At 40.5% G+C, this 13,835-nt stretch overlaps 1 protein-coding gene across 1 annotated transcript in view; it reads left to right on the top strand.

Moving 5' to 3' along the window:
- The window catches only part of LOC118549012 (phospholipid-transporting ATPase ABCA3-like), a 143,361-nt gene that overhangs the window by 126,865 nt on the left and 2,661 nt on the right, over positions 1-13,835 (top strand). Inside the window, exons 26-30 of the mRNA XM_078074025.1 lie at positions 2,949-3,136; positions 4,199-4,369; positions 4,749-4,939; positions 10,078-10,151; positions 10,554-10,685. Of these exons, the coding sequence (XP_077930151.1) occupies positions 2,949-3,136; positions 4,199-4,369; positions 4,749-4,939; positions 10,078-10,151; positions 10,554-10,685 (756 nt within the window). The remainder of the gene's footprint in view (positions 1-2,948; positions 3,137-4,198; positions 4,370-4,748; positions 4,940-10,077; positions 10,152-10,553; positions 10,686-13,835) is intronic.

The following is a 13,835-nucleotide window of genomic DNA, read 5'->3' as shown; positions in this document are numbered from 1 at the left end:
TTTTTCTTTAGCAAATTGAGCTGTTGTTTCACTATCTCTAGTTTCCATCTACTTTTGAGAAATTTTGAGCTCAGTCTGATATTCCTTTATAGATAATCTTTCTTTTCTCTGTAGCTGCCTTTTATACTTTCTCTTTGTTCTACATAAGCTTCAATATGAAATGTTTAGATATGAATCTTTTAAAATTTTGTCCTGCTTGGAATGTGTTGACATTCTTCAGTTTATCAGTTGGTATCTTTAATTGGTTCTGGATCATTTTCACTTACGACTTCCTCAACTATTTCTCCTGCTCCTTTCTTTCTCTCCTTCTGCAACTTCAGTATCCAGATATTTCCAATGTATCTCTCACTTTCATGATTCCCCATTTTTAATTTTTGTGCTGCATCCTAGGTGCTTTCTTATTACCTAATCTCCAGGCTAAGCTAATTTCTTCCATTGTCATTAAATTGCTGTCAAATGCATTCACAAAGTTTGTAACATGTTTTATCTATTTATTTATTTATTTTTAGTTTTTAGGTGCTATACATGGTTCATTCCCAAAATAGCCAAGTGATTTTATACTTTTCTTTTTCATAAAGATTTTTAAAATTTTTTTATTAAGTTTCTAATTTTAATTCTAGTATGCTTAGCATACAGTATAATATTAGTTTCAGGTGGACAATACAGTGATTCAACAATTCCGTACATTATTCAGTGCTCATCATGATAAGTGTACTTTTCATTGCCGTCACCTATTTCACCCATCCCCCACCTACCTCCCCTCTGATAACCATCAATTTGTCCTCTATAGTTAAGAGTCTGTTTCTTGGTTTGTCTCTCTCCCTCTTTTCCCTTTTGTTGGTTTCTTTCTTAAGTTCTGCATATGAAATGAAATCATATGGTATTTGTCTTTCTCTGACTTGTTTCACTTAGCATTATACTCTCTAGATCCATCCACGTTGTTGCAAAGGGCAAGATTTCATTCTTTTTTATGACTGAGTAATATTCATTGTATATGTATGTATATACCTTCTTTATCCATTCATCAGTCAATGGACAGTTGGGCTGCCTCCATAATCTGGCTATTGTAAATAATGCTACAATAAACACTGGGGTGCATTTATCCATTTGAATTTTGTGTTTTTTCTCTCTTTGGGGTAAATACCCAGTAGTGGAATTACTGGATCAGTCATAGGGTAGTTCTATTTTTAATTTTTTGAGGAAACTCCATACTGTTTTTCACAGTGGTGGTACCAGTTTCCATTCTCACCAACAGTGCAGGAGGGTTTCCCTTTCTCCACACCCTCTTCAGCACCTGTTGTTTCTTGCGTGGTTGATAACCATCCTGACAGGTGTGAGGTGGTATCTCTTTGTAGTTTTGATTTGCATTTCCCTGATGATGAGTGATGTTAAGCATCTTTTCATGTGCCTGTTGGCCCTCTGGATGTTTTCTTTGGAGAAATGTCTGTTCATGTCTTCTGCCCATTTTTGATTGGATTATTTGGTTTTTGGGTGTTGAGTTGTATAAGTTCTTTACATATTTTGGATACTAACCCTTTATTGTATATGTCATTTGCAAATATCTTCTCACATTCAGTAGGTTGTCTTTTAGTTTTGTTGATTGTTTCCTTCACTGTGCAGAAGCTTTCTATTTTAATGAGGTCCAAATATTATATTTTTGCTTTTATTTCCCTTGTCTCAGGAGACGTATCTAGGAAAATCTTGTTGTGGCCAATGTCAAAGAAAATATTGCCTGTGTTCTCTTCTAGGAATTTTATGGTTTTGGGTCTCACATTTAGGTCTTTAATCCATTTTGAGTTTATTTTTGTGTGTGGTGAAAGAAAGTGGTCCAGTTTCATTCTTTTGCATGTAGCTGTCCAGTTTTCCCAACACCATTTGTTGAAGAGACTGGAGACTGTTTTTGTCCCATTGCATATTCTTGTCTCTTTTGTCAAAATTGACCATATAATCATGGGTTTCTTTCTGGGCTTCTATCCTGTTCCATTTATCTGTGTGTCTGTTTTTGTGCCAGTATCACAGTGTTTTGATTGCTACAGCTTTGTAGTACAACTTGAAATCTGGAATTGTGATACCTCCAGTTTCATTTTTTTATTAATATATTTTTAAGTTTTAAAAATTTATCATGTGCACAATCATTTGCACATTTGATCTGGTAATCCCAATATCTGAAGTCATTTCAAATATGTTTCTCATGAGTACTGTTTCTACCAATGGCATTCATGGTATCTTTTTCCTTGTTCATTGAGTTATGGTTGTATGAAGCTCATTTACTTTCAAAATTATATGGGAGGATAATTTTATACCTAGAATAGAAGAAAGGGTTTGTTTTGATTTCCGTCAAGAGATTAGGGGTGTAAACAACCTGGGATTACTGTAAATTAATTAATAAAATCTCAGAGGAAAAGGTATGAATTTTAAGTATTTTTAATTTTAATTAATTTTAATAAAATGATGTTATCTTTTTCTCTTGTCTGTGTGCATCTGAATGCAAATCCATTAAAGGGTTGGTTATTGGGAAAACAACACTCATTGCATTCTCCTGTTTGTGGGCGTGGGGAAAAGGCTTTGCTTCTGGTTCAGCCTTACTGTGAAACAAGATCTACAAATGTGTAAGTTGTACAGTGCAAAAAACTTCCATGGTGGCCATGTCCTTTGGAGTTTCTTATTAATGAGGAGAGAATCTCATATTCTAATACTCCTCCAAATTCAGTGGGCTCCGGGATTTTAACATTTTCATTCCTAAGATCATTAAAAGTGAATTGAGGAACCAGTTATTCCAACTTATTACAATAGATCCAGCAGCCATCATTGTGTAGCCTTTAGAAAAGAAAAATCCTTGGTAGGACTCTTAGAGACATGGCCTGGAGGACTGTGGTCTTCTATCTCATCCAGGGATGCTCAGCAGGATAGATGACTTGGGTCCTTATTAAGGCAATTCTCATAATCAGGTGAAGTCAAGAGTTGGCTATTGTCCTCAATCTGATGCATTGCTGGAATACATGACTGGTCGGGAAATAATGATCATGTGTGCCAGATTATGGGGAGTCTCTGAGCCCCAAGTTCAGCTGTATGTGAATAGATGGTTGAGTTCAATGCAACTGGAACCCCATGCTGACAAGCTTATCAGAACCTACAGGTGAGTCATTTCATTATGATGATCTTTTTGTTGCTGCCATTAATGTAGACATGCTTCCCTATGTTTCTGATATTTGAAATAAATGAGCACAGCTTCACCCAGGTCCCTCTCTCACACAATTATCTAATTGTAAAACTACCTCACAAGTTGCTAGGTTTCAGATAATAAGACAGATCAATGTAGTTCCATGTCTTTCCTTTGCAGAGATGAAACTAAAAATCCCAGTTCTATTTGAACTGTAGCCTCTAAATCTCAAAAGGGATTATATTATTCTTCCTAGTGTCCATATGGTTCTTTGTCTCCCAAGAAAGGAGGAATCTCGGTCCCTTGAATTATGGTAGATTTTTATACTTGGGAAATCATGGTACCATAAGCACAAGTAAATAAATGCCACTGACAGTGTACCTAAAATCAGTTAAATAAAAGTCACTCATCTACAGGGGCGCCTGGGTGGCTCAGATGGTTAAGCGTCTGCCTTCAGCTCAGGTCATGATCCCAGGGTCCTGGGATCGAGCCCCACACCGGGCTCCTGGCTCAGCAGGGAGCCTGCTTCTCCGTCTCCCTCTGCCTCTCCCCCTGCTCATGCTCTCTCTCTCTCTCTCTGTATCTCTATGTCTCAATTGAATTAAAAAAAAAAAAAGTCACTCATCTACATTTCAAATGAAATGGACCCTGAGAAACAAACAGAGGGTTTTAGAGGGGAGGGGGGTCGGGGGATGGGTTAGCCCGGTGATGGGTATTAAGGAGGGCACGTACTGCATGGAGCACTGGGTGTTATACAAAAACAATGAATCGTGGAACACTACATCAAAAACTAATGATGTACTGTATGGTGACTAACATAACATAATAAAATGAAATAAAATTAAAAAAAAAAAAAGAAAGAAAATTAATTGGAACATACACCTGCACTGGGCTTGCTAACTTATTGAAGTACAACTAATCAGCATTGTGGAATTCTATATTACATGTTTGTTGATATGTTTGTGCTCTTTCCTATAAGTAAGGAATTTGTATAACTTCCCTTTCCCCTAAATTTTCTCTCCTTCTATGACCATAAAGTGGAGGAACCAAACGTAGCCTGAGTACTGCTATTGCCCTAATAGGGAAGACCTCAGTCATTTTGCTGGACGAGCCATCAACCGGCATGGACCCTGTAGCCCGACACCTGCTCTGGGATGTTGTGACACGGACCCGTGAAAGTGGCAAAGCCATCATTATAACTTCCCATAGGTGTGACTCATTTGGATGCTTGAATGAGGGTTGGCAAGTATGATAGTGGCTTATAAGCGAGAATTATTTGGGGCTAGGAATATTGACAATAAATTTGCATAGGTATGTGATTTCCTCCTTAGTACTAATGAATGGAATGGCCACAAATCCTTGTTGAGTTAAATTAAGAATGGGGAAAGAGCAAGAAGTTCAGGAGCTGTTGTGTCTGGGGATTAGTACTCTACTACTAATTGTTTGAAAATTTTTCACTTTCCAACTATGATCTTTATGATGAGCAAATTCCATTTCACACTGAAAACAGAGTCACAAAATCCTGGCTCCGTTTGAACTACAGAATGTCCTCCAAAACAGAACTTTCTTTGCTATCATGTTTTGCTAGAATGGAGGAATGTGATGCCTTCTGTACCAGGCTGGCCATCATGGTGCAGGGAAAGTTCCTGTGCCTGGGTAGCCCTCAGCACCTCAAAAACAAGTTTGGCAACATTTACGTCCTGAAGGTCAAGGTCAAGATTGATGCACAAGAGGATAAACTGGATCGTTTAAAGTATTTCATCACACTGACATTCCCAGGTAAATTAGGTTGAACTAACTTTTACAGAGATGTGTTAAATCATGAGTTTTTTTGTTTCACCATCCATATGTTTTATGTCTTCAATAACTGTCTCCTATGGGTTCTTGATATTTATTGATCTTCCATAGTAAATTCCTTTTGGGAATCCTTCTTCCTATAGTTTCTTAGCATAATAAGGCATATGTTTTCCACACATACAAAGGTTCTCACTCAGCTCTTGTATCATTTTAATAAGGCAGCTTTGGATTCGAGCTGTCAATATAAATTATATCACTAAAGTCATGTTTTTGAGTACAATTCTCAATTATTTTCACATATTACCCATGCAAAGTTTCAAGGCTTTTTTCCTCCAACTAAGCATGTATCCCTAGTCTTTTGATGTCTAAACCAGGATGTGGTATAGAAATGCAAACAAGAACCACTAAGCGTCTCTCTTTTCTCAAAACTAGTTCTGTTTCTGCTGCTAAATTCAACAAGCACCCCTCTGCCTATTACACCCCTCTGGTGTAATACCAGAGATAGCAACTATTTTTTTCTGTCCTTTACCTCTCTTTCCTAAACATAAAGCAGAAACATGGCAAAGATTTTAATAATGCTCGTTTCTTCTCTTACTTTCCACTTTGTTAGGTTGAACAAAATATCACAGAAGTTCCCATTATGTGTCAGGCTGAAGAGTTGTAAGGTTTTCTTCCAGGCAATGGAAAATAGCATGATTGATTGTAGTGTAGGAACAGAGATCACAAAGTAGATAAGAAATGAATGGAAGAGCAGATGTGGAGAAGGGATGTATGGAAAAATAATGACACCAGTGTTGGTCATAGTGATTGTGATGTGCCTATGACACCTGCAAATGGATGTGTCCATTAAGAAGTTCAATACTCACTTAATGCATTTATTCAGCACATAGTTTTGAGTATTTATTCTATCAGACTTCTATTTCATGTGGTGTCTAAATTACCACAAAGAGAAGCTGTGACCAAAAACCTCACTTACTGTCTGCTGTCCTAGCTTTGCTTGAAGGAGGGACACTAAACACTGACCTAAGACCTTGAGGATGTGGACTCAAGAGGTTTAATGAGAATGTGGGTTCGAGGCACATTCTCTCCTGTAAGGTGGTTGTTGCCCCGTTCTTCCTTACATCATGCTGGAGCAGATACTTATTCAAATATGACAGAATCAAAAAGGAACTGACATGGACCCTACACCTAAATGTTGATTTTTAAAAAGAAGAAATAAATATTGCAAGCAAAATTATCCAGAATGTATATAAAGAGGATTTACCACAATAATCGGATATTTGGGATAAATGATTCTACACAAGCCCAAGGAAATTTAAGTGAGGTGTGTTCTCTTTTTAAAATGCAACGATGGGGGCGCCTGGGTGGCTCAGTTGGTTAAGCGACTGCCTTCGGCTCAGGTCATGATCCCGGAGTCCCAGGATCGAGTCCCGCGTCGGGCTCCCTGCTCGGCAGGGAATCTTCTTCTCCCTCTGACCCTACCCCTTCTTGTGCCCTCTCTTTCACTCTCTCTCTCTCTCAAATAAATACAATAAAATCTAAAAAAAAAAAAAGCAAAGATGATTCTATTTCTACAACGTGGAAGATTATATATTCTGAAAAGTACTGCTGGTAAAACGAAACTAGAAATTGATCAAAATTAAAACAAATACATCCTTAATACAATAGTCGGCTTACAAACAAAAGAGAGAAAAAAATTTTAACCAGAAAACAAGAAAAAAAAAAAAAAAAGAAGAAGCCAAACAAAAGAAAGGAAACAGTGAGCAGTTAGAAAATGCTAATTGTGGAAGCAAATGCCATTGTAGCACTGGGATCACTGATGAAGTTCTGGACCCTCTTCAGGGTTGGGAAGCTCATGCTGAGACTGCCATGTAAAGGGGGACCCTCAAGTGGGCGATCAGGAGCATCTCTGATTCCAAGCAGGAGCAAGCAGAGATCCTCTCTGCTGGAAAGGATCTGAAATTTAAGCTTGGAGTGGGGAGAGACTCACAGGAGGCAGATATGAGAAAGTACCAGAGGAAGGTCTACACTGGGAGGCCATATTACTTGATACATCCCAGAAGCCTCTCAGAAGGAACCCTACAGGAGAGGACTCTAAAGCTAAGAAAGATATTCTGTCCCACCTCACTTTCTATATAGGAAACTCCTTCTAAAGCTTTAAGAAAATTAATCTCAAAGATAAATGACTGAAAAGATTATCACTGAATCCTACAGAAAAATACCGTAAGTAAAAGAGGATAAAAGAAAATACCTACAGACATTGAAAGAACAGCAGAGCTATAAGGCCACAAAGCAGATGAAACTATTATCTAATATTTCAACGTGAGCCTAAAGAATTAAGAAGGGGATGAATGGTATGTAAGAAAATCCTAAACTCCAACTGAAAGGACAAAGAGATTAAATGGCTAACCAACAGGGTGATATGCAGACAGCTGACCACATTGGAGACGGTAAACAGTTCAGAAATACTTAACTATCAAGAGCAAACAAACCACATAGAAAGCACAAGGGAAATGGAGATTGGAAAGGAGAAAAACAGAAAACCACCAAATGGAAACACAGGTAGGCTTTCAAAAAAAAGTAAGTGAGATGTAAGGCAAGGACAATCCAACACAACTATGAAATTAGTCCAAAAGGAGAAAAGCAAAGCCATAGATTAGAACAAATACTAAAAACTATCATTCAAGAAAATTTCCTAAGATGAGACAAGCCTGCTTACTGAAAGGACAACCTGAAAAATTGACCCAGTATCATCAACACCAAGGAATATTCCAATATAACAATTGTATTTTAATAATAAAGTGGGATGACCTTTGGATCCCAGATTAAAAAAACAAGGGGAAGAAAGAAAATTTATAAGGGAAGAAAATTAGATTGATTTTGGGCTTTGTGACAAAACATTTTATGCTAAGAAAAATGGAAGCCATAGTTTTCATATATAGTCAAAATGATGTTCAAGAATAAAATTCAAAAAGAGTTATAAACAAATAGGTATTCAGGGGATGTTATTCCTGATGGCTGTCCCTGAAGACTACACAGACAAAAATTTCACGTTGACTGAGGAATGATCAGAGAAGTTTCTGCATAAGTACTCTTGGTGAGCACTGAATATTTATCCCAGTATCTTAAAAAGAAGGGACAATTTATGGGTATTAGGAAAAGATGTTAGAATAAATTTAACCATTAGAACAAAAATATATTCTTTACTGTATCACGAATATAACAGTAAGAATAAGAACGAGCCACAAAGTGAAATACATACAAACAGATGTATTTTGTGTATTTATATTTGTATTGATATTTATGCATTTATCCAGTATATATGCATATATAACTTTAAAAATTATATAGGAGGACTATAATTAAACATATGGTTCCTTTCAATATATGTAAATAGACTTAACTCCTGCATTGAATGAAAAAAAATTTCAGCTTGGCTCACAAGCAAAATTCAGTTCTCTAATGTGTGTAAGAAGTAAGCGCTACTAAAAAACCTAAATCAGAGAGGTTAAAAATTTTTTAAATGGGCTTCATCATTCTCTTGCTATCCCACACTTAATCTTTAGCAACTTATTACATTTTTTATTGCAGCTTATGTCATCTGGTAGTGTCTGCCTTGTACAAGCAAATGCTATGGTCCTGATCTTCTCTGTAGATGCCTGTCTCTACCCAGATATGGGTTAGTTATTTGCCCTGAGTTTGCCCTGTCAGAAAACTGATGGGTTCAAGAAATGCATTAATTTGCAATTTGTCCGGCTTTCTTGTAGTAGCAGTGGGAGTGACAGTCTTTCCAACTCACTATATTTCACAGGTGAAACTGGACCAATTTTTTAAAAAGCAATGGCCCAATGATTCTACCTACAGCTATATTTTAGATACTTGCATCCACCTGTAAAAGGAGATAAGTAAAATAATATTTAAGTCAGTAATATTCACAATAGTCAGACAATTTCTATGTCTATCAGTAGCCTAATTGATAAATTGCAGAATATTCATATGCCAGATTACTATTTAGAGAAGAAAACGAATTATAGCTATATGCAACCGCATGAATGAATCTCACAAACATTGAGTAAAAGAAGAAAAAAGAAAAGAAAATATACCAGATGATTCCATTCACATAAAGGTCAAAGGTAGGAAGACTCTACCTCAGTTTTTAGAGGTATATGCATTGGTAAAAACACCTTTGAAAAGGAAATGTCCACAGTAACAATGAAGGTATTGGTAATTTTTTATGTGGGATAGAGGCTGAGGAGTGGGACATGGAAGTCTCTGCGTTACTATTACTTGGCCTAAATGGGGTGATTTCACCAGTGTTTGCTTTGAATAATTCATTAAACTCCATGTTTCAAATTTTTCACACACAAAAAAGAGCTTTTTGGCATCATGGAAACAATACACGCATTAAAATTCACATAAGAAAATCCACTCACCCTTATTATAAACATGTATTTTTTACTTTAAAAGATTTTGACCCCAGTCAATCCAATTTGCAACAACCTACAAATGTGCACTGATGAGAGTAAACACATTTGTTCCAATTAGAAGTGGATACCACCCTCTTCCCTTTCGTTCCACCAGTGGGTTCTTATTCACCAGTGAACAAAACCAGAACACACAGCCTGACTTTGGTGATTTATATGTATGATTTCCTCTTTCACAGGACATGTAATAATGAAAAAGCAAGGAAGCCTTGTCCTGCTCTCCTCGCCACCAAGCACACAGCACATGCATACATATCCACACAACCAGGGTGAAAATCCGGCCAGCTCATAGTCTCAGCACTATGTTCAGGAATAAAGTCTTGTAACAGAATTTTAGAAGGCTCAGAGTTTTTCCATGGGGTATGTGAGCTGACAATTTTACTGTGCCTGAAAGCCTGCCCTCAATAACTGTTATGAAATCTATTATAATAAGAATATTTCATCAGAAATAAATCCAAAAGGAATTAGCCATGTCATATACATCAAAGAGAGCAGGTTATTTGACCATGTCCCTTTTTGTATTAACAACGTCTATTCACCCCTCTATTGTGAATGATTAAGTTGATGTAGCAATATTTTGGAAATTTAAAATGATATCTGCAAGATTATTCATCTATCCTGTCTTTCATTTCTTAGGTAGTGTATTAAAGCAGGAGAATCAAGGGATCCTTACCTACTACATTCCCAGCAAGGACAACAGCTGGGGAAAGGTAATATAGAAACCATGACCTTCTAACATTATATAGTTAGAAAGCACTAATGATGGGGGCAGTATTTGATATCCAGGCATGTGTAATGGGAGCCTGACATTGTATAAGGAGCAGAAAGATAACCTAAAGTATGTTATTTTCCAAAAGTCCCTAGAATTTAATTGATTTATTCCTTAAATCCCATTATTAATCTCTGGCCATCAAGAGAAGGGGGACAGAGAACTGCTTCCTTGCAGATTCTCAATTATGTTTTCTATCGTTTTCTCATCTCCCCCTTTTGTCCTCCAACATTAACTTGACAGGACTTGGAGGAAGTGCAGGAGAGGCTTATCTGGGTTGGGCACTGGAGGGGAGGACTATAAAAATGGTAACTGCACTTTTTTATTGCTGTTGTCGCTAAAGGTGTTTGGTATTTTGGAGGATGCTAAAGAGCAATTCAATTTAGAAGACTATTCCATCAGTCAGATAACGCTGGAACAAGTCTTCCTGGCCTTTGCTAACCCAGAGAACACAGAAGGTGATTATAAAGAAAAGGTACCCTGAGATTCACTCCCAACCAGTGAACTTTAGGTCTTCCTTAGACTACTCTGTCTATGCATGGACACACACAGGGGCATTACTATGTGTGTGCCTATCTTGGTATAAATATATTTACATAATAAAGAGTCCCCCAAAGAAGAGCATACGTCACTCTTTTGTAGATTTACATGAGTGGCTCGTGTATACAGCATGTGCAAATCTAAAGACATTTGGAGAAATTCCTGTTCATTTTCCTAGAAATATAAAAGAGCGCCATTAATCAGGGTAGGAAAAGGACCTATTCCTGAGCATGCTGAATGTTTAAACAGAAACATCCAGAAATGGTGGTGCTGTCAAATGGGATAGCTTGAAAAGCAAGAGGATTATGTTTCAGTATTGAGTTATGGTGAAGAGGAGCAGTAAGCCTCTATCAGATCATCTTTTGCATGAGTACACACATACACAGTTTTATACCAAAAAGGATGTAATTAAAATCAATATCAAAGTTTAAGGGGTAGGAGTAAGTTGGATTATTATTTCCAAAACTCAAAGCAAGATTCTTCATTTGTAAGAGAATCTTTGTACCAAGACATTTAGAGTCCAAGAACAGAAGGTAAAACACGTCTTTAAAAATAGTGTGTTTTCTTTCCTATTCTCGCCCCACTTCTGATTAAGAGAGAAAGAAGAAGAAATGAAGTGGAGAGAGACACAGCTCTTCCTCAGATCTCGTCTGGGCACGTGGAGTACACCATAAGCCACATGAGAAATCTAATCACTCTCAAGACTCATGGGCAGATGAGCAGCCAAGTAGGGATGACTGTTGTCCAGTTGCAAGACAGAAAGAGTCCATGAAGCTACTCTATTTTGAGATGGTTTGTTCAAGGTTTTTATATCCTCAGTTGGATTTTGTGAGTAATAAAATGGTACCCAGAAGCTATTCTGTGTTTTATTGTTTTTAGGTGTGACTTTCTATGGGCTCCACTCCCACACATGCCATACATCACCACTGATTTCAGTAATTGCAAAATTTGTTTACCAGTCTCGCCACCTTTAAAAAGAGGAGCGGGAACTCATTTGATTAAGCTATTATTACTTGCATCTAGTCTCACAGTTGGCATCATTAATGACTCTTTTTAAAATTCCTTTAATGTGGCAGTCTCTTTCACTGTCCCTCCCTATCTTCGAGCAAGAAACAAAAAATTATATGTCAGTTCCTCTACTAAGCAGTTTACATGCATTGCATCATTTAATTGTGCTACAAGCCTCTGAAGTAGGTGGTGCCGCTCTTATGATCCTCACTGTACATGGGAGGCACAGAGGGGTAAAGGATTTACCCAGGGTCACCCAGCAAGCAAGCAGGAACATCTGTCAATATCCCCATTAGGAGCCAGGAAACCACACAGCAATTTGAACGGGAAAAGTTAAAAGAATTATTAACTATAACGGGGTTAGCCATAAGAAAGTACAGAGAATGCTCAAGAATACACTATGGCTGACAGAAATTACCCAATGAAGAAACAAACTTGGAAGAGGACTCCTCTTCCTCCTCAGATCTTCTTGGAGAAGGTAAAGTTGGTGGGAAGTTCCTTGGCCTTGGGTCGAGGCTGTTCCACACCTGCTGAGCAAGCCGGAAATGCCCCATGGGGTACAGGCTGCCTAGGCTGGCCAACAGGGAACCGGCTGGATCTAGCAAGCGGGAAACTTTTCTGTGATTGTTGGCAGGCTGGTGCTAGGAAGGGGCACCTGCGAGAGTCACTGAGCATCCACGGTTAATGAGCGTGGGGGTGTAGGGTGAATGCCGCGAAATGTCCTCCACACCTGCTGCTGGCAGCAGCAAGGTGATAGTAAGAAAAATCAAGAGAAAACACCCGAACCTGGACCAGCAGCCCTTGGTCCTGCAGGGTCCATCCAGCACGCTCTCCTGACAAAGCTTAACCTGACAGTTCAAGAGCCCAGCTCCATTTAGCCCTGCGAGGCCAGAACCCGATACCTGGTCCAGTAGGGAAGAGGTTTGCCCTCTGATAGAATCCAGAACCTGGGCTTCCAACCACTAAGCTGCAGTGGAGGTGCGTATCGGCTGGGGCGGAGGTCCGCCAAGAGAAGCGACCATCAGTGAACTGGAGCAGCATGAGAGAGGTCCGGGGCTGAGGCCCACTGAGTGGCTGGCGGCTCAGGGCAGCGGTGCAGAGGACGCAGTGGGGGTCTCCACGCGCTGAGCGCCCACGGGCAGAGGCGCGTGGACGGCGCGCCCTAGGCCGGGTCGCCGCGCGTCTGGGGCTTTGGCCCCCGGAGCAGGGTTGCGGGCCCCTGTGCCTGCGCCTCTGCAAGTTATCTGTTGACCCCGCAGACCGTGGAGCGCGGCGGCCGCTGAATCTCCTCCCACTTCCTGCCACCAGCTACCGGCCCGCTGAGGGTGACCACGACACATGAGGGAGAGGGGAGCCAGCGACAGATGGAGGATGGTCGGGTCGTCCAGTGGGGTGCAGAGGCAAAGAGCCTGGGAGCAAGGGAACGGGCCCGAGGCAGGGCCCTCAGGGCGGTGGGGCCGCGGGCAGTACGCGAGGGAAGAGTTCAGTGAGGCCTCACGCTCTGAGGTGTCCCGGGGCCGGGTGGGGCCTGGGCGCGTGCGCGCATGCGCGAGGAAGGGGCGCGAGGTGGCGGGTCCGCTCCCGCGCTCAGCGGCGGGGCGGTTGGGGAAGCCGTTGGGAGGAGGCAGCGCGCCGCGGGTGACGCGTGTCCCTCACAGGTGGAGGTGGAGGTGTGGCCGTGGCGGTTACGAGGCCTGAGCGGTGAGTGTGGGACCTCCGCGCCCCGGTGTCTTCTCCCCAGATTCCCCCGGGGAGGCGGAGGGTGCTCCCTGGACTGCCCCCCGGAGGCCGGAGGCCGGAGGCCGACCCGCCGGCCGCCCTCTGAGCGCCGAGCCCGAAAGTGCGAACCCCGCACAAGACACACTGGAACCGTCCACAGCCCTCTCTGCTCCCTCCAAAACGATACCCAAACCCCCTGGACGTGATATACATATTATAATATTACCTGTACCTCACTGTCGACTGTCAGGGGCCGCCACACCCAGTGTTGACCGTCCGTCCGGTGTTTTGCGTGTCCCTCGCTGGACCTCACTGCCATCCTTTTCCTCTCCGGGTCCCCCTGCTCTGGGGAATGCAT

The sequence above is a fragment of the Halichoerus grypus genome, chromosome 6, assembly GCF_964656455.1.
Source record: "Halichoerus grypus chromosome 6, mHalGry1.hap1.1, whole genome shotgun sequence".
Taxonomy (NCBI): Eukaryota; Metazoa; Chordata; class Mammalia; order Carnivora; family Phocidae; genus Halichoerus; species Halichoerus grypus.
Note: the sequence above shows the minus strand (reverse complement) of the source record. Positions and strands in the feature narration are given on the sequence as shown.